The 26,566-nt window shown below is 43.7% G+C and overlaps 1 protein-coding gene and 1 pseudogene across 1 annotated transcript; both read left to right on the top strand.

Annotated features, from left to right (window-relative positions):
* LOC121003519 overlaps positions 1-26,566 on the top strand; it is an 869,303-nt pseudogene that overhangs the window by 6,035 nt on the left and 836,702 nt on the right.
* Positions 392-26,422, top strand: LOC121003539 (oocyte zinc finger protein XlCOF22-like). Its single transcript, XM_040435441.1, has 5 exons — positions 392-443; positions 1,628-1,777; positions 1,861-1,955; positions 17,252-17,354; positions 24,795-26,422. Exons 1-5 carry the CDS (start codon positions 410-412, stop codon positions 26,153-26,155), a joined length of 1,743 nt encoding a protein of 580 aa, XP_040291375.1. The 5' UTR covers positions 392-409; the 3' UTR covers positions 26,156-26,422.

A 26,566-nucleotide genomic window follows, 5' to 3' on the forward strand; every position in this document is an offset into this window, starting at 1 on the left:
CATGACTGGAGAGGTGAGGGACTCTGGAGATGTATGGAGTGATAGTTATTACTGTGTCTCTCCATAACCAGGACTACACAGTAGTGAAGAAGACCTCTAGTGAGCGCTGTCAGGCTCCTGTGTCTGAAGGATGGGGAAGAACCCTGAGCCCAATCATGGGGCCTCCACCTCACCCCCCGATACATGAGGAAATCAATAGAGAGAAGATCCTAGAACTCACCAACAAGATGATTGAGCTGCTTACTGGAGAGGTGACACTGCTGGGAATGCTGGGACATTATACAGGATCTGGGTGATGACTGTATCATTGTGTTGTCAGGTTCCTATAAGGTGTCGGGATGTCACCGTCTATTTCTCCATGGAGGAGTGGGAGTATTTAGAAGAACACAAAGATCTGTACAAGGACGTCATGATGGAGGATCACCGGCCCCTCACATCACCAGGTAATAGACATGACAAAATCCACACGTCCTCTCATTATCTGTATGTAAGGGATGAATTCAGTCACTGGATGTGTTTCCTACAGTTGGAAATTGGCCACAACAACACAAAACTTCTTGAAGCAACTTCTTCTTCAGAAGATTCTTTTGTTTAACCCTCATTCACACATCAGTGTTTTGTCAGTGATTTCCATCAGTGATTGTGAGCCGCAACCAGGATTTGAGCCTCCACAGACATAAGGTATAGGGGAAAGCTCTGTACCTGTTCTGTGTTTAGAGTCTCACCTGGTTTTGGTGATGGAAATCTGAAGAGTAGCAAGACATCATTGAAGTCAATGTAAAATGTAGGCAGATTATGGCATAAGAGGTAAAGGGAAGTGAATTACAGCCGTGGTAAAAGGCAGCGCTCTGTTATAAGTCCTGGACACCGTCCTTTATACCTCAGAGAACAAAGGAATAATTCATATTTGAATTCCAGTTTTCCGCAGTGTGTCGCTGTACGTAGACTTCAGTGTTTTACACACAGATTCCATCATTCCATCATTATCATACGTAACCATAGATCTACACAAGTTACACCGACAACAACTTCTAATTGGATAAAAGTTCATCCTCACGATCTCTTGTTCCATAAATAATTTGTTCCTGGGGCCTTCCATTAATCCTCTCCAATTCAAGTACCAATCTCCATTGTTCTTTCCAAAGAGCCCCATGGTCCATAAAGCCAAGATCGGCTCTTTCATTTATCACCGGTCCAACACCAAGGATCGATCCTGATCATAAACATGCAAATGGTTCGTTTTAATAGACAAATACATTTATCTTGGCCAAGGCTTCCACTTCTAGTGCAAATATTATCTACTTTCTAAAGGTCACCATTCCATCATAACATCTTTAATCGATTACTTAAAGGCCTCTATTATCTCAACTAAAGTAGTTAGTACTAAAAGTACTCAGTATTCACTTCAAAATGGTAATTAACTCTTTAGCTAAGCTCCTTTTTGAGGTGTAAACACAAGGGGGTTCTTTACTATTCTGAAATAAGCCTAAATTAGAAGTATTTCAGGCGCAGGACTTTGTTAAGACCTGCACCTAAAACACAGGTCTTAATAAATGTGATCCAAGATGTATACCTAAGACAACATGGCTGACCATCCAATCTAATCCTGATTCTGCAACACCTACAGTTAAGGAAGAGAGAACAACGCCCGAGAGATGTCCCAGTCTTCTTCCTCCACAGGATAATTCAGAAGAACATCACTATGTCCCACAGGATGATCAGGTAGATGGATATAAGGACATCATGATGGAGGATCACAGGCCTCTCACATCACCAGGTAATAGACATGACTAAATACACACTCCCTCTCATTTTCTGTATGTAAGGAATCAATTCAGTCACTGGATGTGTTTCTTACAGATAAGGAAGAGAGAAGAACACAGGAGAGATGTCCCAGTCCTCTTCTTCTACAGAATGGGTCAGAAGAACATCACAATGTCCCACAGGATGATCAGGTAGATGGAGATAGGGTCTCATGAAATGTCCCCTATGATCTGTAGAAGGCTGTGAAGATCTTGTCTTCAGTCTTGTTTTATCCACCAGTATTATATGTTTTATCCTTGTATAATGAGAAAGATGGAGATGGCAGGATTACAGCTGACCATAGATATTACATGTTGTCTGGATCTTCTCACTATTTTCTGCCTGTATAGACTTTTAAGATGGCCTTCTCTGTCAACTGCTGCAGATCTTTTGTGGTTGCACAAGAGTGGCACAACAGTTTTCTGAGAGGTCTTAGGCCGGGACCGTGCAATACTACAAATGGTCAACCAAAGTTGTGCCCGGATTGTCAGCTTGAACATGAACATCAGGAGATAAATGCATCATTATCTTCAAAGGTTTTGTAGTCTAGGGTGCAGTCTCCTGGTGTCTCCTTACTGTCAGAATGGCAGTACCAAGATCATACCACGGATTCTATATTAGCACATATAGATGTGCAGTATTCCAGACCTTGCAGGGGAATTATGCGTGAGGTCACGGTGTGAGCAATAGGTGGGCCGAGGTAAATACAGTTCTGGTTACTCACGGTTACGTCGTCCCTGGGCAGGCTCGCATAAGTGAAAAGGAGAACGCCAAAAGGATTCTCTGGGGCACACTCTGGTGTAAGGGACACTAGCCAGATGTTGGTTCGAGGTGCCCTTGATGGTCTGTATTAATGTGCCAGTGGCAAGGTCCCTTTTAGTCGTGACGCCAGTACCTTTTGTATGGAGGTACAACCATTTACTGTAGTGTTAATAGAGGAACTTGAGACTGAGGCAAGCAGGATGAAATTCAAGGTGGAACTTTACTGAAGATGACTTCTGCTAACAGTACATCCAAAGTATTAAGACAGATTCTTGATACAATCCGGCATTAAGCACAATCTCCCATACATATGGGGAAAGGGAAATGCAAATCCTCAATGAAGTACAGGCTCTTGTAATACATAAGAAAGCTACTGATCAGACTAGGCTGGTAATAATATGAAAGTCCTACACTGGTCAAAACTCTGGCCTGATTCTAATCCTTGATGAAAGGTGCTTTTCTAAATCCTGGAACTTCTATTCCAATGTTGTTCTGACAGTTGGCCTAACTGTCCTCAGAGTTTGAACTGGAGGTGTGGATGCTTCATGCTGTCTCCTACACCTACTACAAAGGTGCCTAGTAAGTCAGGTAATGACTATCTTTCTAATCCTTTGTCTTGCCTAAAAACATGATAATTCCTTATATACTCGGCTGCATGCAGTTTGGACATTGGTCACCCTGGAAGAGCGATCTATAGGAGTGGATTGCTTACCTCTAGGTAGAATAATTGCAGGCTTTAACCCTGGACTGTGAAGCCGACAGGGACAGAGTAGAGCGGCTGTGAATAAGCCTCCCTCCAGGTATTCAGCTACATGGCTGTTGCTTTCTGCGTAGGCTCATAAGAGAACTGCTTTTAACTGAACTCTCAATTGGATTGACCTGAGCTCATCTGAACTGGTTTGGATTGACCTCAACCAACTAACCAACTGATCTTTGAACTGCCTAACTTAGGTCTGAGCTAAGCTATATATACACTGACACTTCACTTGTGAGCTGTCAGGGACATGGCCATGAAACTGGTGAGGGTGACATAAGTGACGAACAGACATTAGTGGATGATGATGTAGCCTATCGCATGTGGGAGCTGGTTGAAGTGGGGACCTCATCAGCATCAAGGGGTGGGTGGCAGCAGGCCTGTGAGACAGCAGCAGGGTGGCAGCGTGCCGATAAGCCAGCAGGGTGGAAGCAGTGGGAGATCTGGGAAAAAACACCCCCGGGGCAGACAGCCTGCTACTCGGGAGTCTACCTTTTAGGAAACAACTAGTGGTGCGGGGGGTTCATAAAGATAGAGGAAGACAGTCAGCACGGAGTGTTGGGGGTAAAATGCCTGGAATTTGCTGGAGGATGTTAGCATGGAGGTATGCAGGATATGTGAGCAGACAGTGAAGCACGGTCAGTGTGCTAATATTGCCACTCTGGCCCTGCATCAACAAATGGAACGTCACCATAAAGTGGCCTAGAAAAAACCATGGCACTAATGTAGTGGTACAGCCTGATGCAGGAACCACTGCATCTCCCAGTGACCCTCACCCCTTCTCCAGCAGTCAGGGCTCCTCAACTTCAGCAGAGGGAACCTGTCGTTCCTTCCCTTCGTCTATTGCTCCCCCTCCAATGGCGCACAAGCTTAACGGGCACCTGGCTAAGTTGCTGGTACTACATTTCCATATGGTGGGCTCTGAACATTTCAGAGAACTGATGGCTTGTGACCACCCAAGGTGGAGAGTCCCAAGCTGTCATTATTTGTGTAAAAAAGCTGTACCAGTCCTGCACACGTATGTTGAGCAGAAGGTGGGCCAGTCCTTGAGCCTGTCAGTGTCTGGTACAGTTCACATAAGTGCTGATGTTAAGAGCTGTAACTATGATCAAGGACAATATATGTTCTTTATAGCCCACTGGTTAAATGTGATTCCGGCCCAGGCGCACCAGCAACTTTGCCAGGTGATGACAATGCAGCCACTGTGTTGTAATCGTGGGATTTCTGCGCCAATGTCCTCCTCTGCCTCCTCATCCTCCATCTTGTCCTCAGCCTCCACTGTAGGCACAGTTCGTAGTGGTCCTCCAGGCATACCACCACCCGACTTTGTTGTGCAGTTCTGTAGTCACACTGGGGAGGAACTTAACCAAGAAATTGAATCTTGGCTGTTTTTTCGCCAACTGGACATTGGAACCATGGTAACCGATAACGGGAAGAACATTTTGTCTGCACAGCGTCAGAGAGGACTGACCAATGCACCCTGCACTGGGGCACGTCTTCAATCTCATTGTCACTCAGTTCCTCATGTCTTCCACTGAACTGCAAGAGCTGTTACAAATGTCCAGAAACTGTGCATGCACTTCAGCCACTCTTAGGCCTCTTTCACACAGTGTACGTGCTGCGGCCTGCAAAGGCAGAATTTTATTCCCCTACATCGCCTTATATGCAACGTTCCCACACGTTGGAACTCCACCCTCTACATGTTGGCATGTTGGACCGACTGTATGAGCAGAGGAAACCCGTGACCTATTTCTTGATGAGGCAGATGGACAAGACTACTCTGCGGTGTAACTTTGACCTTAGACAGTGGCAGCTCATGCGTGACACCTGCCATTTTCTCAGGCCCTTGGAGGAGGCCACTTTACTTGTCAGTCACCAGGACTAAAGGATGAATAAGGTCATTCCACTGCTTCACATCCTGGAGGGGATACTGATAAAGCTGACTGGCTAAGGGACATAAGACGTGTTGTCTACCTCTCACATCCACCTGTGCCCTGTGAAGGCTGAACTGGCACAGGAGGAGGATGAGGAGGACATAAACACCCAGGAATTCTATACAGAACTAGGTGCTTTATCTTCCCAAGAAACAGTAGAGGAGCATGAGGAGCTAGAGGGCGTCAACAAAGAAAATGCAGATGACTCCAACAGACCATGGCAGTATGTAGTGGAGATGGATGCAGGGAGTCCCTTGCGCATGCTGAGTTACTTGCATAGTGATAGCCGCATTATCACCATTTGGCAGAGGGATGACTACTGGCTCTCCACAATGTTAGACCCTCACTACCAGTCCAAAATGGGTGCCTTTTATTACACCTTCTGAGAGGGATGAAAAACTCAACTGCTATCGAGACTTCCTTTATAGTTGTTTGGTTGCTGCCTACGCGTGCCATCGCCCATCCTTGCAAAGGTCTAACTGGGGGGACTCTCTGAGCTCAGGCTCCACTGCCATGACTAGTGGAGTGGGGTGGCAGGAAGAGCACCAGCTCCATCAGTCTAGCAACTTAAGTCTTCTGTCTCTAATGAGCTCTTTTCTTCACCCACCTACTGAAGATACCACCCAGCAGCAGCAAGACATGGAACAGAACCGGAACCACAGGTGGAAACATACTTGGAGTGCACCCTGTCACCCCAGATCAATGATCCCCTGGAACTACTGGGCAGCTAAAATACTATGCAGTAATATGGTATCGGAGGGATTGTTTAGTGCAACGGATGGCATAGTTACCCCAAAGAGAACTTGCCTTTCAACACAAAATGTAGAGAGATTAACCTTTCTAAAGATGAATCGGGTGGATCATTTATTAAGACCGGCATTTTAGATACCGTTCTTAAAAACCCCTTGCCCTGGCGGTGGATCTGCCGAAGTTATATAGAGGCACCGACCTCTACATTACTTCAGCGTATCCACCATCAGTCTAAATTTAAGCCAAATTTAAGTCAACTTCCTAAAATAGGCGTCGAAAATGGCTCCGCCCACGCCAAGCCCCCTTTTTTAGATTTGACGTGAGCATTGAAAAGTCGCAGGTTGCAATCCTTGACCGATATACGCCAGAAAACTGGCATATATCACTTTATAACCTAACCTTATAAAGATGAATCAGGCCTGGATCAACCAGTATTTCCAGACACCGGTGCCCTATACAACAGACTAGATCATTCTGGCAGTAATGATCTGACTAGTGTGCTGCCAAACCAGAACATTGTCACAAATGGCCCGTTACTTCTGCCCAGGTGCTGCTGCCACTATTCTGATACTCTCACCTGCTTGATGCCACACGCCTGCTGCTGTTACTTGTCCCCCCACCTCCCCACTCTTTGACTGGGCCACTATGCTGACTCCACATGCTGCTGCCACCCTCCCCACTCTGTTCTGGGGTCACTATTGTGACTCTTCATGCTATTGCCACCCTCACCACTTTGTGACACTAGTGTCCATGTTTGACATTGCCGTTTATTTTTCCGTTCTCCTGATCCGCCAGAAGAACAGGAAAATAATTTAAAAAAACAAAAAAAAAAACGGTTATGTTTGAGAGTCCATAAGGCCTTTATCAGACGGTCAGTATTTTGCATCAGGATTTGAAAGCCAAAATCAGGAGTGGGTCCAAAACACAGAAGTCATAACGTGATATTTATATCTCTGTTTTTGCCTTACGATTACTGTCCATATACAGCTGAAAAAACTGACCAAATACTGACTGTGTGATAAAGGCAATGAAAGTCCTACATGCAGACTTCTTTTTCATCTGAAGAAAACCAATTTCAGAAGCAAATGGCAAAAACTCATGCAAATTGAGCATGGGGCATCTATTACACGGTCAGTATTTTGCATCAGGATTTAATCATGATTTGGAAGCCAAAAGCAGGCGTGGGTCCAAAACACAGAAGACATTGTGTCCTTGTATGCTGATGACATGCTAATATATGTAGGAGATGTGGAAAGATCACTGGGCCCCATAGTGTCTCTTATACAAGATTTTGGAGATAGGTCTGGTCTTCGTATAAATTGGGAAAAATCCATTCTGTTTCCGTTAGACCCGGTCCCGGTTGGCCTCTCCCTCCCGTCCACCCAGCTGCAGGTTGCTCACGAATTCAAGTCCACAACAGATCTTTTTTATAATACAACGGTTGTTTAGAAGTTTAATTTGGCGCACGAAAAGGGCCAGGATGCGGCTGGGTACCTTACAGAGAGGGAAGGATGCAGGTGGTTTATCTCTTCCTAATTCTTGACTATATTTTATTTCCTCGTAGTTGCAGCAGCTGAGGGGTTGGAGGAGGACTCCGGGAGACAACGCATCTGCACGTATAATAGAAAATTAATCGCCTGTTGTCCTATTGTAACATAGTCGACTCTCTGATAAGGTGGCGGGGCACCCTACACTCAACCTGATGCATAATGTTTGGCATAAGTGTCGTGATCTGCTGTCTATACGGGGTTTAGGTCGCTCCTTTGTTGAGGAATCCTCAGCTGTCTGAGATATTTCGCCTAGAAGGGTTTTCTCCTTGGGAACGGAAAGGTGTGAGATTTCTGTACCAGCTGCAAAGTGATGGGATATTTAAATTGTTTGAACAATTCAGGAATGAGTTTGACCTTCCTCAGCCTTCTATCAGTTTCTGCAGTTGAGGCATGCCTTCCAGGCTCGGTCTGGGTCGCTTACATGCACTAAAGTCCCATTGTTCCAACAGATTCTTACAAGTTACTCCTCTAGTGGATTATTATCATCCATCTATATGAACTTATTTGTGAAATCTGTGAAACAGGATTCCCTAGGGGTAAAACAAAAATGGGAAGGAGAGGTGGGTCCTATATTGGAGGATCAATGGAAGGCAGTAATGGCGCTGACACCTCAGCTATCGTTATGTGAGGGTCAGCGTATGTCCCAACTATTATACATCGGGTATATCGGACTCCATCATTCTTGTTCAAGATTGGGGTCAGAAATTATGCTTCCTGCCCTAGATGTGGGGAGAGTCCCGCGTCCCTGTTACACATGTTTTGGGATTGTACAGAGCTTGGAAATTTTTGGACAGGTGTACTAGCCTGCCCCCAGAGGAAGGCATCGCCGAAACATGCGTCGGGGTGTAGGGCTATCCTGAGGAATCTCTTTCAGTGGGTCAAATATAGAAAAAATAGGCGTCATTCACCAATTCGGAATAAAAATGTCTTCACCTTTATTTCAACAAACTTGCGGTAAAAACAGAAGATTGTGGGGCGGACAGCGATCTCACACACATTATGTTGTGGCCAGAGGAAGCACAGGTTGCACGAAACGGATATCAAAAACTGACGTCGCCGCAACATAATGTGTGTGAGATCGCTGTCCGCCCCACAACCTTCTGTTTATGCCGCAAGTTTGTTGAAATAAAGGCGAAGGCGTTTTTAGTCCGAATTGGTGAGTGCCGCCTATTTTTTCTATATTTGCATTAGGGATCGACCGATTATTGGTTTTACCGATATTATCGGCCGATATTCAGTATTTTGACCGTTATCGGCATCTATTTTGCCGATATTCCGATATCTTATTGTGAACAAGGATCGCGCTCTCCGTTTTCCCTCAGCAGCACAGGGGAGAAGGAAGCAGTGTCTCCTCCCCCTGTGCTGCTGCCGCTGCAGCCAGTGAGAGGAAGGAGGACAAGAGGAGGGGAGGGGCTGTGGCCACTGCGCCACCAATGAAGAGAAATCTCTCATTAATTCATATACAGGAGGCGGGAGCTGGCTGCAGAATCACATAGCCGGCTCCTGACCTCTATGAGCAATAGCTGCGATCTGCGGTAGTTAACCCCTCAGGTGCCGCGGATCGCAGCTACCGCTCATAGAGGTCGGGAGCCGGCTATGTGATTCTGCAGCCAGCTCCCGCCTCCTGTATATGAATTAATGAGAGATTTCTCTTCATTGGTGGCGCAGTGCGCCCCCCAGTATTAATCGTTGGTGGCGCAGTGCGCCCCCCCCCCCCCACGCCCCCAAGTATTAATCATTGGTGGCGCCCCCCACCCCCATCCCAGTATAAAAAACATTGGTGGCGCAGTGCGCCCCCCCCCCCCCCCCAGTGTTAATCATTGGTGGCAGTGGCCACAGGATCCCCTCTCCCCTGCTCCTCCGATCGGAGCCCCAGCAGTGTAATCCTGGGGCTCCGATCGGTTACCGTGGCAGCCAGGACGCTATTGAAGCCCTGGCTGCCATAGTCGGCTCCCTGCTGCTGTGTGCACAAAGCACAGAGCAGCAGGGACAGTGTGAGCTCCTATTCACCCTGATAGAGCTCTATCAGGGTGAATAGGACAAGTGTTCTTATTAAGTATAAATGAAAAAGAAAGATTTACAAAAAAAAAGAAAAATACACGTTAACAATAAACATATTAAATTTTCAGCAGATTTGTGTAGGAATTAAAAAATTTTTTCAAAAAATTTAATTATTTGTGTGTTATTAGTTTAAGCAGACTGTGATTGTCTATTGTTGTGATTTAGATGAAGATCAGATCACATTTTATGACCAATTTGTGCAGAAATCCATATCATTCCAAAGGGTTCACATATTTTTTCTTGCAACTGTATATTTGCGATACATGAGAAACGCCCTCCCATTTATTATTTGCACATGCACTTTAAACCTCCGTATGCTGGAAACTAGGGCTGCACGATATGGGAATTTTGTGCGATTGCGATTAGGGCCCTAAACATTGCGATAACGATATGCGATGCGATATTTTAAGGCAATTGTGCTAGAGGTCTATTTGCTGTGGATGGCACTGTTATGGGGGGGGGGGGGAATCTGTCGATGGCACTGTTATGGAGGGGATCTGTGGATGGCACTGTTATGGAGGGGATCTGTGGATGGCACTGTTATGGAGGGGATCTGTGGATGGCACTGTTATGGAGGGGATCTGTGGATGGCACTGTTATGGGGGATCTCTGGATGGCACTGTTATGGGGAATCTCTGGATGGCACTGTTATGGGGAATCTCTGGATGGCACTGTTATGGGGGATCTCTGGATGGCACTGTTATGGAGGGGATCTGTGGATGGCACTGTTATGGGGGGATCTGTGGATGACACTGTTATGGAGGGGCACTGTGGATGGCACTGTTATGGGGGATCTCTGGATGGCACTGTTATGGGGGATCTCTGGATGGCACTGTTATGGGGGATCTCTGGATGGCACTGTTATGGGGAATCTCTGGATGGCACTGTTATGGGGGATCTCTGGATGGCATTGTTATGGTGGCATCTTATGCTATGTGCCATCCACAGATCCCCCCCCCCATAACAGTGTCCCTGTAGTGTGAATGACCCCCAATACAGGGGCTGGGGGCCGGCATCTGGATTAGGAATGAGAGCGGGGACCGGTGCAGTCCCTGTATTCTAATGCACCGGCCCCGCTCACTGTAGTATAATCTTATCTAACCTGTAGTTATTGTTATAATAATCATGTGTAATCCGGCTATATTACTTACAAAGAGTTCCGTAGCAGAGGAGGGAGGAGGCAGGCTGGGAGGGCGGCGGTCAGCACGTCACTCACTAAGTCATGCACCTGCGCCGCCCACTTTATGAATGGAGCAGGCGGCACGGGCACTTGACGTAGTGAGCGACACGCCGCCTCCCCGCTCTCCCAGCCTGCCTCCTCCTTCCTCTGCTACGGAACTTGTTGTAAGTAATACAGCCAGATTACACATGATTATTTTAACAATGCCTACAGGTTAGATAAGATTATACAACAGTGAGCGGGGCCGGTGCATTAGAATACAGGGACTGCCCCGCTCCCCTGCTCTCATTCCTAATCCAGATGACGGCCCCCAGCCCCTCCTCCCTCTCTTGATACACCCGCTGACCGCGCTGTGCGGCGGGTGTATCATTGTAAGTAATCGCAGCATTTTTGGGTCGGCCAAATCGCCATATCGCAATCGGCGATTATCGCGATTCGATTGCTTTGGCGATATATCGTGCAGGCCTACTGGAAACTATATATTGATTATGTTTGCATATTGTTGGGAGAGAATATTCATATGATCCCTATTTGCTTCCCTCACATATGTACATGTATATTCTTAACCACCTCAGCTCCCCTAGCTTAAACCCCCTTAATGACCAGACCACTTTTTACAATTCTGCACTACTCTACTTTCACGGTTTATTGCTCGATCATACAACTTACCACCCAAATGAATTTTACCTCCTTTTCTTCTCACTAATAGAGCTTTCATTTGGTGGTATTTCATTGCTGCTGACATTTTTACTTTTTTTGTTATTAATCGAAATTGACCGAAATGTTTGCAAAAAAATGAAATTTTTCACTTTCTGTTGTAAAATTTTTCAAACAAAACTACATTTCTATATAAATTTTTCTCTAAATTTATTGTTCTACATGTCTTTGATTAAAAAAAAAAATACAATAAGTGTATATTTATTGGTTTGTGCAAAAGTTATAGCGTTTACAAACTATGGTACAAAAATGTGAATTTCCGCATTTTGAAGCAGCTCTGACTTTCTGAGCACCTGTCATGTTTCCTAAGGTTCTACAATGCCCAGACAGTAGAAACACCCCACAAATGACCCCATTTCGGAAAGTAGACACCCTAAGGTATTCGCTGATGGGCATAGTGAGTTCATGGAAGATTTTATTTTTTGTCACAAGTTAGCGGAAAATGTTTTTTTTTTATTATTTATTTATTTTTCTTACAAAGTCTCATATTCCACTAACTTGTGACAAAAAATAAAATTTTACATGAACTCACCATACCCCTCACGGAATACCTTGGGGTGTCTTCTTTCCAAAATGGGGTCACTTGTGGGGTATTTATATACTGCCCTGGCATTTTAGGGGACCTAAAGCGTGAGAAGTACAGTAGTTTGGAATCCAAATGCGTAAAAAATGCCCTGTGAAATCGCAAAGATACTCTTGGAATTTGGGCCCCTTTGCGCACCTAGGCTGCAAAAAAGTGTCACACATGTGGTATCGCCGTACTCAGAAGAAGTAGGGCAATGTGTTTTGGGGTGTCTTTCTACATATACCCATGCTGGGTGAGATAAATATCTCTGTAAAAGACAACTTTTCGCATTTTCTTTATACAAAGTTATCATTTTACAGAGATATTTCTCTCACCCAGCATGGGTATATGTAAAAAGACACCCCAAAACACATTGCCCTACTTCTCCTGAGTATGGCGATACCACATGTGTGACACTTTTTTGCAGCCTAGGTGCGCAAAGGGGCCCAAATTCCAATGAGTACCTTTTTAGGAGGGCATTTTTAGGCATTTGGATTCCAGACTTCTTCTCACGCTTTAGGGCCCCTAAAATGCCAGGGCAGTATAAATACCCCACAAGTGACCCCATTTTGGAAAGAAGACACCCCAAGGTATTCCGTGAGGGGCACGGCGAGTTCATAGAAGTTTTTTTTTTTTGGCACAAGTTAGCAGAATGTATTTTATTTTATTTTTTTCTCACAAAGTCTCCCTTTCCGCTAACTTGTGACAAAAAGTTCAATCTTTTATGGACTCAATATGCCCCTCAGCGAATACCTTGGGGTGTCTACTTTCCGAAATGGGGTCATTTGTGGGGTGTGTTTACTGTTCTGGCATTTTGGGCGGGGCTAAATTGTGAGCAACCCTGTAAAGCCTAAAGGTACCCGTTGGACATTCGGCCCCTTTACGCACCTAGGCTGCAAAAAAGTGTCACACGTGGTATCGCCGTACTCAGGAGAAGTAGGGCAATGTGTTTTGGGGTGTATTTTTATATATACCCATGCTGGGTGAGAGAAATATCTCTGTAAATTGACAACTTTGTATAAAAAAATTAAAAAGTTGTCATTTACACAGATATTTCTCACACACAGTATGGGTATATGTAAAAATACACCCCAAAACACATTGCCCTACTTCTACTGAGTACGGCGATACCACATGTGTGACACTTTTTTGCAGCCTAGGTGCGCAAAAGGGGCCCAAATTCCAATGAGTACTTTTAGGATTTCACAGAGCATTTTTTACGCATTTGGATTCCAAAATACTTCTCACGCTTTAGGGCCCCTAAAATACCAGGGCAGTATAAATACCCCACAAGTGACCCCATTTTGGAAAGAAGACACCCCAAGGTATTCCGTGAGGGGCATGGCGAGTTCCTAGAATATTTTTTTTGGGGCACAAGTTAGCGGAAAATGATTTTTTTATTATTTTTTTTTCTCTTACAAAGTCTCATATTCCACAAACTTGTGACAAAAAATAAAATTTTACAGGAACTCGCCATGTCCCTCACGAAATACCTTGGGGTGTCTTCTATCCAAAATGGGGTCACGTGGGGTATTTATACTGCCCTGGCATTTTAGGGGCCCTAAAATCTTCTATGAACTCGCCATGCCCCTCAAAAGTGATCTTTATAGCGCTGCAGCGATTTTATGGTGTTTTTGCAGTGATCAGAAAAAAAAATAATTCTGTCACTGCGGTGGGGCGGACGGAACGCAATTGTGTGCACAAGATCAGGCCTGATCAGGCGAACACTGCGTTTTTTGTAGAGCCTATAGAGCATGTCCTATTCTTGTCTGCTATTGCGGACAAGAAAAGGCATTCTCTATATAGTTCTGGCAATGTGCGGATCCGCAAAATGCAGAAAGCACATTGCCGTTGTCCGTGTTTTGCGAATCCGCGGTGTCCGTGTATTGCGGATCCGTGGATCACAAACGGACGTCTGAATGGAGCCTTACAGGGGGGTGATCAATGACAGGAGGGTGATCAGGGAGTCTATATGGGGTGATCACTCCCCTGTCATTGATCACCTCCCTGTAAGGCTCCATTCAGACGTCCGTATGTGTTTTGTGGATCCGCAAAACACATACGGACGTCTGAATGGAGCCTTACAGGGGGGTGATCAGGGAGTCTATATGGGGTGATCACCCCCCTGTGTTTTGGGGTGTATTTTTACATATACCTATACTGTGTGTGAGAAATATCTGTGTAAATGACAACTTTTTAAAAGTCGCCTTAGATCTGTAGTCTATCTATTTGTACCAAATTTTGGTGAACTTGGCCAGACATTGCCTTTTAATCTACACTCCTTTTTCCAAGCGTAGGATCTCTGCCATTCTGTTCAAGAATTCCACCCCAGATGGGGGTTGGGGTCTAAGCCAGTATTTAGCGATTAATTTCCTGGCCTGGAAAAGCAGACGCTGCACTCCCAGGCGAGTGTTCCGGTTACTAACATCCAATATTCCCAGCACACATGTCCTCGGACCAGGCGGGACCTACAAAAAACACAGACTAGACAGGCTTCAAATTACAAATATAGTTTATTAAATACACATATATTAAAATAGAAGAGACGTAACACATCGAATATAAAGTGTGTATTAACCGCTTCCCGACCGCCTAACGCAGGGATGAGTCCTGCGGGCGGTCGGTTTGTTCCTCCTAGACGCATCGTCACGTCATCTCGCGAGAAGCGAGATTTCCTGTGAACGCGCGCACACTTAGCTTGTCTTGTGATTCTCTGGGATGTGGTGGGAGAAGTGGTCTCAGAGGTCCGTGTGGTTTAGTGTCATGCACATGTGAGATTCAAAATAGGAAGGGAAATCGTGATGAGTGACCTGGAGTGAAGGAGTACAAGGGTTGATTTATTCTTGGATGTGGTGCACGTATTTTAAAGTGTTGGTATCCTCTGTTTTGCTGTTCTGACTCAATATACCGTATGTATATTGGTGGTGGCGGGTGGGTGGGTTTCTGAGTGGTTTAGATTGTAATAATATATACTGTATGTACCCAATATTGTATCCTCTGATCGGATTATATGTTTCTTTTGTATAATGGAAAAACTGTTAATAAAAATTAACTGATTTTAAAAAAACACAGAAGACATACATATGTTTCCAGCACTTGTTCTCTGTTTTGGACCCACTCCTGTTTTTACCTTACAAATGCTGACCAAATACTGTTTGAAATTGGATGCTCAAACTACATGATCCGCTTTTTTGGGCAGTTCTGATGGATCAGAAAAATAAACGGTGAACACAGCCTTACTGGTGACACCCTCTCCAATGTCATGGGGCCACTACTTGAATATTGGGCCACTGCACGGTTAAGTCCACTTAGTGTGAACTAAGTCTAATAGTGACGCACAGTCATGTTTTCACCACTACTTTATTGTATCGTATATGGATTGTATCCATGTCCTTATTGTGTTCCACTAAAGAGTTATTAGGACACCTGCAGGGCACGCAGCATTTTTATATTTTTTTCTTTACTGATGGATGCTGTATAGGGATGAGCAAACCCGAACTTTACAGGTTCGGATTCGGCGTCCGGGCAGGGGAGGAATCCCGTTATGGATTCCATTATAACAGAATATAACGGAATTCTATGACTGAGTGCAGTCTATGGCCAAGCATATCAATCAGATCTGTCTGGTTTCAGTTATGCAGAACTTTGTTTTTCGTCCTGCATAACGAAACCACACAGATCTGTATTACTTGGCCATAGACTTCTATTATGATGGATCAAAACTGAATACCTCTTAAAGGCTTCAGTTCTGCATTCCGTCATAGAATTTCGTTGTATACCATTATAACGGAATCCATCACAGGATTCCTCCAGTGCCTGAACGCAAAACCCGAACCTGTAAAGTTCGGGATCGCTCAATCCTAATGCTGTATGCTTTTTTTTTTTTTCTTGGTTTTGCTAAGGGTCAGTTAGGACTGTTGGTGGCCTGCACGATGATGTGCACAGCCATATGTGACCTGCCTGTCATACTGACGCACAGTAATGGTTTAGCTACCAGAAAGGACTAGCTATGCATGTTTCTGCAATTCACAGTGATGAACTCCGGGATACATTCTCCCTAAAATTTTATTGCAGGCTGGGATATACCTGATTTTAATGCACTTTGTGACTAATTAATTTGTAACAAAGCAAATTTTTGGGAAAAAACGTGACGAAGCAACCAAATCGAATTTTGAAAATTTCGCTCATCACAAGTAGTGATCATATCAGTTCTTGCTTCTTCAGTTTTCTCTTTTTGTCCTTACACTATAAGCAGTGATAAGCAGAGTGTTCTAGTGGTGATAGATAATCAGTTCTCACCTCTCCTGTGTTCTCTCCTGTCCATTATGTTATAAACATTGATAATCAGGGTGTTCTAGAGGTAATAACTAATCAGTTCTTACCTTTCCTGTCCTTATACTATTAACAGTGATAGCATAGTGTTCTAGTGGTGATAGATAATAAGTTCTCACCCCTCCTGTGTTCTCTCCTGTCCCATATACTAGGTACAGTATCTTCATGCCTGCTTTTATCCCAAAACTTCTAGATAGAACAGGAAGACCGCATTAAAGGGTTTGTTCAGGAATAAGTAACTTTTTACATACGCCTGCAGCCTCTACTATGGAAAGATTTATACGTACCTGCTACCCTCAGTTCTGGTTCTGCACGTTTGCTCCTGTGTGTCCATCTTCCAATAAATATTGTTTTGTTTGCTTCCTCACCAACACAGCCATGGACACATGCTTGACTGCAGCCAATGACTGGCTTTAGTGGTGATGTGTTTCATGTGGACATATTACCTCTGAATCCAGTCATTGGCTGCAGCAGAGCAGATGATTATGTCCATTCCAAGGAGGTAAACAAGCCATGGACCGAAAGAACTTTGGCTTACTGGCTTCACAGCCCTGGGGCGGCCAGCAAGGGCAACAGGTGCACAAACAATGTAATGTTATATACACACAATGTAATGTTAGGGATGGAATATAAGGGCTACTCTCCCTGCATTGCAAACTGGTTGGAATAACGAAGCAATCAGATTGGATATATACAGGAGACCTGCAGATATTTGGGTCAGATAACTCCTGCTGTCTGGTCATTTTTGGTCATCATTCTAATTACTGATCTTTTCAGGTCATATAAAACCTTCCACACGACTTCTCCAACCGTCTGATGACTTCTACAATATTTCTTTCACAGCTTGTGAATCCGGGTGAAGATCTGAACAATATTAATCCTACAGAGACATATGTGAGGGGTGATGAGCAGAGTATAGAGGACATTCCTACAGATAACCGCCCAGGTGAGTAGTGACCACTAAGTAAAGCAGAGAGGTCTCTAAGATTCTGCTTATACAAATAAAGAAAAATAGATATATTGTGCAATGTGGTAATAATGATATTACAATTATAATTGATGAGTATATATGAAAGTATAAAGGAACAAAAATAAATATCACATACGGAGAGACTTGTACACAATAACAATTACTAATAATTACTACTAATAATTAAAGTTACTCCCAAGACCATTTGGTTACTAAACCACAAATTCCTATCCCTCTACAGTACAGTGTAGTTACTATACAGAGGTCTTCTCATGTCTCTCCAGTCCCTGTCTTTGCTCTGGCCCCTCCAGGTTTCCTCTTCTGTAGCACTTTTCTTTTCTCTTCTCCTTCTCTCTTCTGCCTCTTTGCTTCTTTCTTCCTTTCTAACAGCCAGTCCTAGCATTGTCTAGAATATGGCTTGGACACATCCTTTTGGTTGTTCCTTATGGTTTTCTAGCAATTTTCAGGTAACTCTTGAAGACTTATAGAAGCAGCTGGAATGTTGGGATTTTCCTGCCCCACTAGCCATGTACCACCTACTGGACAATTGTCAACTACAGTACCTTTGATATGCTAATGGCCTGTTGTCCAGATAGACAGTACTCGCTCACACTGGCTTTGAGAGGACAAGTATAGGCACTAATTACCAGGAAGTTGCTGAGAACAGGATACCAATATATGGCTTACATTATTTTCCTAAAAATCAGATTTAATTTTTTACACGTGCATAAATAAATTCACCTACACGCCTTTTACATGCTATCAATGGGGTTATTAACCCCTTAGTAACCACCCATACGCCTTTTTACAGTGGTCACTAATGGGCCTTATGCTGGGCCACTGCTTTTTTACGGCTGCCCAATCTAAGCCGTGCAGCGCTGAGCGGGGGCCCGGCTCTCATATGAGAGCCGCAACCTTGCTTTAACAGCCTGTACTGGCAAGAGTGCCGATCCTGGCTGTTTAACACTTTACATGCTGCAGGCAATGGCGCACGCCGCATGTAAAGAGCTGACAGAGGGAGTCTGCTCCCTCTGTCTCCCATCGGCACCCTGTAAATGCGATTGCGTGGTGCTGATGTGTGTGAAGGCTTACTGGAGGCTCGTATGGGCCCCAGACCAACCTTGAGTAATTTCCAGCTGGCTGCTCCTCTCTGGTGCAGCCTGCTGGTCAATGTCAGAATAGCAATGATATAAAAATGCAATGCACTATAGAGATAATACATTGCATTTTAAAATCAATCAAAAAGCTGTCTGTTATAGTCCCCTTGTGGGACTTTTAAGTGGTAAAAAAAAAAAAATATCATTTATTCAATGACGCTTTTTCTTTTCTATTGAAAATACGCTTTTCAATAAAAAAAAAATTCCCCCCCAAAAATCTCCCCCATATGTTTGGTATTGCCGCGCCTGTAACAACCCGGACTACATAAATATCACATACGGTGAACGCACAAAAAAATAAAATAAAAAGACAGAATTGCTAATTTATTCTTAGTTGCTACCGAAAAAACTTAATAACAACAAGTGATCAAAAAGCTCTATTGACTCCAAAATGATACCAATAAAAAATACGAGTCGTCCTGCGAAAATCATGCCCTCACACAACTTCATAGAAAGAAAAATTAAAAAAGTTATGGGTCTCGGGAAGCGGCAATGCAAAAACATTTAAAAAAAAAAAAAAAAAAAGGTTTTATTGAAAAAAAGTTGTAAAACGTTAAAAAAAACTGTATGTATTTGGTATCACTGTAATAGTACTGACTAGAGAGAATAAAGATGTTATTTATACCGAAAAATTAACACCATAAAATTTATAACGTAAAAACGCAGTGGCAGTATTGCTGTTTTTCCCATCTCCCTCCCAGGAAGATTTAATAAAAGTTAATCAGAAAGTTATGTGTACCCCAAAATGGAGCCATTAAAAACTACAACCTGTCCCGCAAAAAACAAGACCTCCTAAAGCCATATAGATGGCAAAAAATAAAAACTTATAGCTCTTGGAACGCAACAATGAAAAAAGGAAGAAAAACGCTTGGTCAGTAGGGCCTAAAACAGTCTGCTCACAAAGGGGTTAATGATTGTCTGAGGAATGTTCTGCCGTGCTGAATGCATTTGGGCAAGCAAATCATCAAGATCTGCTGTTTATATCTAAAGGTGCATTTACACCAACAGATTTTCTGACAGATTTTATTACCAATCATTGGTCAGATGGCCGTTGGTATCTGGTGGGACCTTCCATTGCCCTTTTGTCTGTTATATATATAAAAATGAGTTTCTGTCTGTCTGTCTAGACATCTGTCTGTCTGGACGTTCTTTATGCTTGACCAAACGACTGGACCGATCATCCCCAAATTTGGCACACAGGTACATCAGGTGTTCGGGAAGGTTTTAAACCGGGTCTCAGCTCTCTAGGACTTACCGTTCCTGAGATATTCCCAAAAAATTACTGTCACGGATGATGTTGCAGAAAGCTGGAACTGATAAATAAACATCCGACTGGCTTGATCCCAAACTAAGGTGCATATGGGTGAGCCCTATAAAACCCCTAGAGCTCTCCCTGACTGCTATGCCCATGCAAAGGTCTTTATGGTAGACGATTGCATGCCCGCGTACCTCATACTGTGTGACACCTGAAAACCCTATAATAGTGAGGGGACACGACCACCGGCTCCCTGCACTTAATACAGACGGAGTCAGGGTCACCTAGAATCAAGCAAGAAAGGAAACACAAATAAATGAAAAATACTTATCTGAGGAAACAGAAGCAGCAGCCTCCAGTCGTGAACACCTCATCCAGGAAGTAGTATAAACTGCAAAGTGAGGCAGTATGGAAGGGAATATAAAGGGAGACAATTAGTCTAAATAGGTGACACCAGGGAGAAGGAAAGGAGATGACAAAGTGAAACCAAAACAAAGAACGTCATGCAAGAGGTGAAGAAGAACGTCTGCCAGACCTTCTCACAGAACTGGCGGTGACAGTACCCCTCCCTCTACGGGTGGACTCCGGACACTCAGAGCCCACCTTCTCAGGATGAGACCTATGGAAAGCCCTGATGAGACGAGTGGCCTTAATGTTCGCCACTGGGACCCACATCCTCTCCTCAGGACCATAACCCTCCCAATGAACGAGGTACTGGAGAGAACCGGGGATAATGCGAGAATCCACAATCCTAGAGACCTGAAATTCAAGATTACCATCAACAACAATCGGAGGAGGAGGCAAAGAGGAGGGTACAGTGGGTTGGACATAAGGTTTTAATAGGGACCTGTGAAAAACATTATGGATCTTTCAAGTCTGAGGAAGATCAAGACGGAAGGCAACGGGATTGATGACGGACAAGATCTTGTAAAGCCCAATAAACTTAGGACCCAACTTCCAGGCGGGAATCTTCAGTTTGATATTCTTTGTAGACAACCACACCAGATCACCCACATTCAGGTCCGGACCAGGCACACATCTCTTATCCGCCACACGCTTATATCTTTCACTCATCCTCTTCAGATTACCCTGAATCTTTTGCCAAATAAATGACAAAGACTTATCTGAGGAAACAGCAGCAGCAGCCTCCAGCCGTGAACCCCTCATCCTGGAAGTAGTATAAATCGCAAAGTGAGACAGTATGGGAGGGAATATAAAGGGAGACAATTAGTCTAAATAGGTGACACCTGGGAGAGGGAAAGGAGATGACAAAGTGAACCCAAAACAAAGAACGTCATGCAAGAGGTAGAGAAGAGCGTCTGCCAGACCTTCTCACAGAACTGGCGGTGACAATTACCTGCATTAGCCAATAGAAGCCAGCAAGCCTTTCACTTAAATCCGAACTGCCATTTACACGGTCACATATCCCTTATTAGCCAATAGAAGCTCGCAGGTCCTACTCCAGGCTGCCATAACAGTTGATCACAGGTTTTAGCAGTTCGCAGGTCCTTAAATATTCAGTCATATGACATATGACGGCACAGCTGCACTGCTTCATGCATGGGGGGCAGGGGCCACTGTTAAACGTACAGGCGCTGTGGAGTTCACTGTTAAAGGGGCAGGCACTGCGGAGGTCACTGTTAAAGGAGCGGGTACTGTGGAGGTCACTGTTAAAGGGGCGGCCACTATGAATGTCACTGTTAAAGGGGTGGTCAATGTTAAAAGGGCGGGCACTGTGGAGGTCACTGTTAAAGGGGCAGCAACTGTGGATGTCACTGTTAAAGGTGCGGGCAATGTGGAGGTCACTGTTAAAGGGGAGGGCACTGTGGAGGTCACTGTTATAGGGGTGGGCACTGTGGAAGTCACTGTTAAAGGGGTGATCAATGTTAAAGGGGCGGGCACGGTGGAGGTAACTGTTAAAGGGGCGGCCACTGTGGAGTTCAATGTTAAAGGGGTTACCACTGTGGTGGTAACTGTTAAAGGGGCGGGCACTGTGGTGGTCATTGTTAAAGGGGCTGTGTATTGTAGAGGTTACTGTTATGGGGGACACTGTCGATATCTTTTAACGACACACAGAAACATTAGATGAAATAAATAAAATATACCCGTGCAAAGACGGGTCCTTCTGCTGGTATTAGTATAAATGGTGTCAGTGTGTAGTATAATAAATCTTTTACATTAAATACCAAGTAATACTGTATCACATATTATTTAACATTCCCTAATTTACTCTTCTGATTGATTCATCAGAATTACACCTGAAATTAATTTTAAGAAATAGTTCATCTGTAGTGATAGAATTTTTATTATCATTGGATGGTGTTTATATATGAATCGCAGGCACTTAATATTAATCCACGAAAAAAAGGAAGATTTTATGGAGCGTGCCATCCAGTTTGTTTAGTTGAGAGTGACAGGACTGTGCTTCCTACTGTCCATTCTACTCTCCTCCCTCCCTCCGAGTCCAGCTGCTGTATTTGTCATCCATTATAGCCCAGGTCTCATTCCCCGGCCTGCACTCTCCCCAGCAGCAGGTGTGATACAGTGATGTCATTGTACTGAGAGGGAGAGCGCACAGACCAGAGATAATCCCCCGGCCTGTGCGCCCTCCTCAGCTCAGCAGGAGAGATGACGTCATCACATCACATCTCCTGCTTGGAAGAGCATAATGTGCTCGGTAGTACTTTATTAATTTTATTCAAAGTATAAGCAGTATAAGGAGCTTCACTACTGTAAGGGGTAGGGTTGTCTCGATACCAAAATTTTGATTCAGTTTCGATACCATAAAAAAGTATTGCTATACTCGATACCATTCGATAACACGCAAAAAAAACACCAATAAAGCCGTGTGCATTCCGTATTTTATGGAACTTTATTCCGCATAATAGAACAGTCCTATCCTATTTTTTGGGGGGACAAGGTGACAAAAAAATGGCAAATTGCGAGTTTTTTATAAAAAAAAATCTATTAATCGTTCACCGCATAGGATATATTTTTTTTATATTTTAATAGTTTGGACTTTTTTGGACGTGGCGATATGTAATATGTTTATTTATTGTTTATATACTTTATATGTAAAATTGGGAAAGGGGTTGATTTATACTTAATATTTTGGTGTTTGTGTTTTTTTAAACTTTTAGTTTTTTTACTATTAGCCCCCTTAGGGGCTGGAACCCTTGTCCTATTCACCCTAATAGAGCTCTATTAGGGTGAATAGGACCTCACACTCTCCCTGCTGCCCTGTGCATAGTACACACAGCAGCAGGCAGCTTACCATGGCAGCCAGGGCTTCAGTAGCGTCCTGGCTGCCATGGTAACCAATTGGAGCCCCAGGATTATACTGCTGGGGCTCCGATCAGAAGCTCCCACTGCACCACCAATGAGGGGACCCTGCAGCACCTGAGGGGTTAACTGCAGCGGATCTCAGCAACCTCTCATAGAGGTCGGGTGCTGGCTATATTATTCTGCAGCCAGCACCAGCCTCCTGTATTTGAATTAATTAGTGCGTTAACTTCATTGGTGGCGCAGTGGCCACAGCCCCTCCTCTTCCCCTCTCTCATTGGTGGCAGCAGCATAGGGGGAGGGAGAGACTGCTTCCTTCTCCCCTGTGCTATTGAGGTAACATGGAGCGCGCTGATCACAGTGCACACCATGTTCTCTCATACTAGACTGCGCAGTAGTGCAGCCTAGTATCAATTAATGGCAAATCCCGGTATCGAGGTCAATACCCAACAAAAGTATTGTTTGGGTATCGATATTTCGATACCTGAAACAACCCTAGTAAGGGGCACTAAGGGACAGTACTACTGTAGAAGGGGACACAAAGGGGGCTGTTACGACACTCACCGCCAGGTAGATGAAGCCGCCATTTAGTGAATAATCCCCTTTCTCCAGAAATGCAGTTTTTAATCCAGCCGATCGTCAAACTCCTTCCACAGCTAGCAATAAATGAAAGCGCTGTCCCAATAATAAATCCCTCCACAAACGAGACGAAGCTCCGTCTTGAAGGTCAAACAGGAATGTTTTATTGAGGGCTACCCGCCCGTATTTATGCAGGTCCCCATCTGGTGGACACGCCCCTAGGAGACCAGAATGGAGACTGTGACACAGTACAGACATGCAGCACTACAGAGACAATGCATCCCCACAATGCATCATGGTTTCCTCCTCTCTGCCCTGGAGACACCCGAGGAGTAATCCAATTATCTCTCAAGACAGAGGGAAATCACCAATACACATGTGGGGACAACAGAACAGAAATCACCATTTAAACATACAATGTCACAACCCTTTTCAATACACAGACATTTAACATCCCACAATGGCACGAATTAGACCAGGAGTTCAAGTTAGTTCGAGTCCTTTGTGAACAATGAGGCCATTTAGGTTAACTAGCAGCACACTCCTCTCCTGGGTGGCTAGTTTCCTCTCCTGGTTCGGTAGTTTCAATCGGTATTTGGGGAAACACACGAACAGGGGCCTACGGACAGGAAATCCAGCGAAATGAAGGCAAACAGACGAACCAGCAATATAGGTCTATACAGATGGATCTGTCACAGGGGTGTAACTACTGTGTGGGGGTCACTAAGGGTGCATAACTACTGCTTGGAGACATCAAGGGGGCATTCTCCTGAGGGCACTAAACGGCAATTGTACTTTGAAAGGGACACTTAAGGGAGATAACTATGGTGTGGGGCACTAAGGGGACATTCAGCTCCTCTTGTCCAGCGCTAGGAAATGTTGTATTTATATGTATTTAAAATGACTGATTGGGTGGAGGTTGCAGGGAAGTTGCTCAAGGTGGGGGTCAACTTGGCCTAGTTATGCCCCTCGGTCTACTATTAGATCATGATCTTTTTGACCATCACTGTTTTAGTCAGTTAATTATTGTATTTTGTGCCATACCTTTCTGTGGATTTGTTTTAAACTGAAATGTAATAAAATGTCAATAGAATATTTTGGTATATTATCCATCAATAATAAAATGTCACTTGTTCTTGGCAGATGACTGTACTAGGAACTTAGAGAAACATCTGGTATCTTCAGATTCTAAAGTAGATGATCGTGGTATCATACAAGATCTATATGAACATCATGCCAATATCCAAGATATATCTTCATCCAATCACAGCAAAAATGTATTTTTTGATCCTTTTAAACAGGTCCGATCTTCTGATTCATTACAGACTGTAACACAGAATAAAAGTCATAGAAAAGGTGTTAAACACCCAACAGCTCTTGTAAGAGAGAAGACATTTTCATGTTCAGAATGTGGAAGATTTTTTAGATATAAATCAAAATTAGTTGTACATCAAAGAATTCACACTGGGGAGAAGCCATTTTCATGTTCAGAATGTGGTGAATGTTTTAAGTCTAAACAAACTCTTGTTATACATCAGAGAATTCACACAGGAGAGAAGCCATATCAATGTTCAGAATGTGGGAAATGTTTTAAGAATAATTCAGCTCTTGTTGTACATCAGATAACTCACGCAGGAGAGAAGCCATTTTCATGCTCAGAATGTGGGAAATGTTTTAATCAGAAATCAGTTCTTTATAGACATCAGAGAATTCACACAGGGGAGAAGCCATTTTCATGTTCAGAATGTGGGAAATGTTTTAAGAATAAATCAGGTCTTGTTATACATCAGATAACACACACAGGAGAGAAGCCATTTTCATGTTCAGAATGTGGGAAATGTTTTAATCAGAAATCAGTTCTTTATAGACATCAGAGAATTCACACAGGGGAGAAGCCATTTTCATGTTCAGAATGTGGGAAATGTTTTAAGAATAAATCAGGTCTTGTTGTACATCAGAGAACTCACACAGGGGAGAAGCCATTTTCATGCTCAGAATGTGGGAAATGTTTTAAGGATAAATCAGGTCTTGTTGTACATCAGAGAAATCACACAGGGGAGAAGCCATTTTCATGTTCAGAATGTGGGAAATGTTTTAAGCATAAATCAAATCTTGTTGTACATCAGAGAAATTACACAGGGGAGAAGCCATTTTCATGTTCAGAATGTGGGAAATGTTTTAAGCAGAAATGGGCTCTTGTTGTACATCAGAGAAATCACACAGGAGAGAAGCCATTTTCATGTTCAGAATGTGAGAAATGTTTTAACAGTAAATCGCATCTTGTTGTACATCAGAGAAATCACACAGGGGAGAAACCATTTTCATGCTCAGATTGTGGAAAATTATTTAAGCAGGAATCACATCTTGTTGTACATCAGAGAATTCACACCGGGGAGAAGCCGTTTTCATGCTCAGAATGTGGGAAATGTTTTAACCAGAAATCAGCTCCTGTTACACATCATAAAACTCACAAAGAGAAGCCATCTTCATGCTTAGCCCTTTAGTGACCACTCTTATGTGTTTGTATGGTAGTCAGTGTCGGTAACTGGCTTTATTCGTTCAGTTACTCCTTTTTACAGGGACATAAAACAGAACCTTGCTTTGAGTTACCAGAGGTGGCCGAGGTCTTGGAGTGATGATTGGGACCACTGTGAGAGCTCCCCAAAACAAACATAGTCTCCTATATTGAATGAATACTGGTCATCAAAGGATAGATCCAGTTAAAAGTGAAAGTTAATACTGTATATACAGTACTGATCAAAAGTTTAAGACTACTTAAAAAATAGCTAAAAATCATATTTAGCATGGCTGGATCTTAACAAGGTTCCAAGTAGAGCTTCAACATGCAACAAGAAGAAATTAGAGTGAGACAAAATATTTTTTGAGCATTCAATTTAATGTAAACAATGAATAAA

The sequence above is a fragment of the Bufo bufo genome, chromosome 6 (genome assembly GCF_905171765.1).
Source record: "Bufo bufo chromosome 6, aBufBuf1.1, whole genome shotgun sequence".
Lineage (NCBI taxonomy): Eukaryota > Metazoa > Chordata > Amphibia > Anura > Bufonidae > Bufo > Bufo bufo.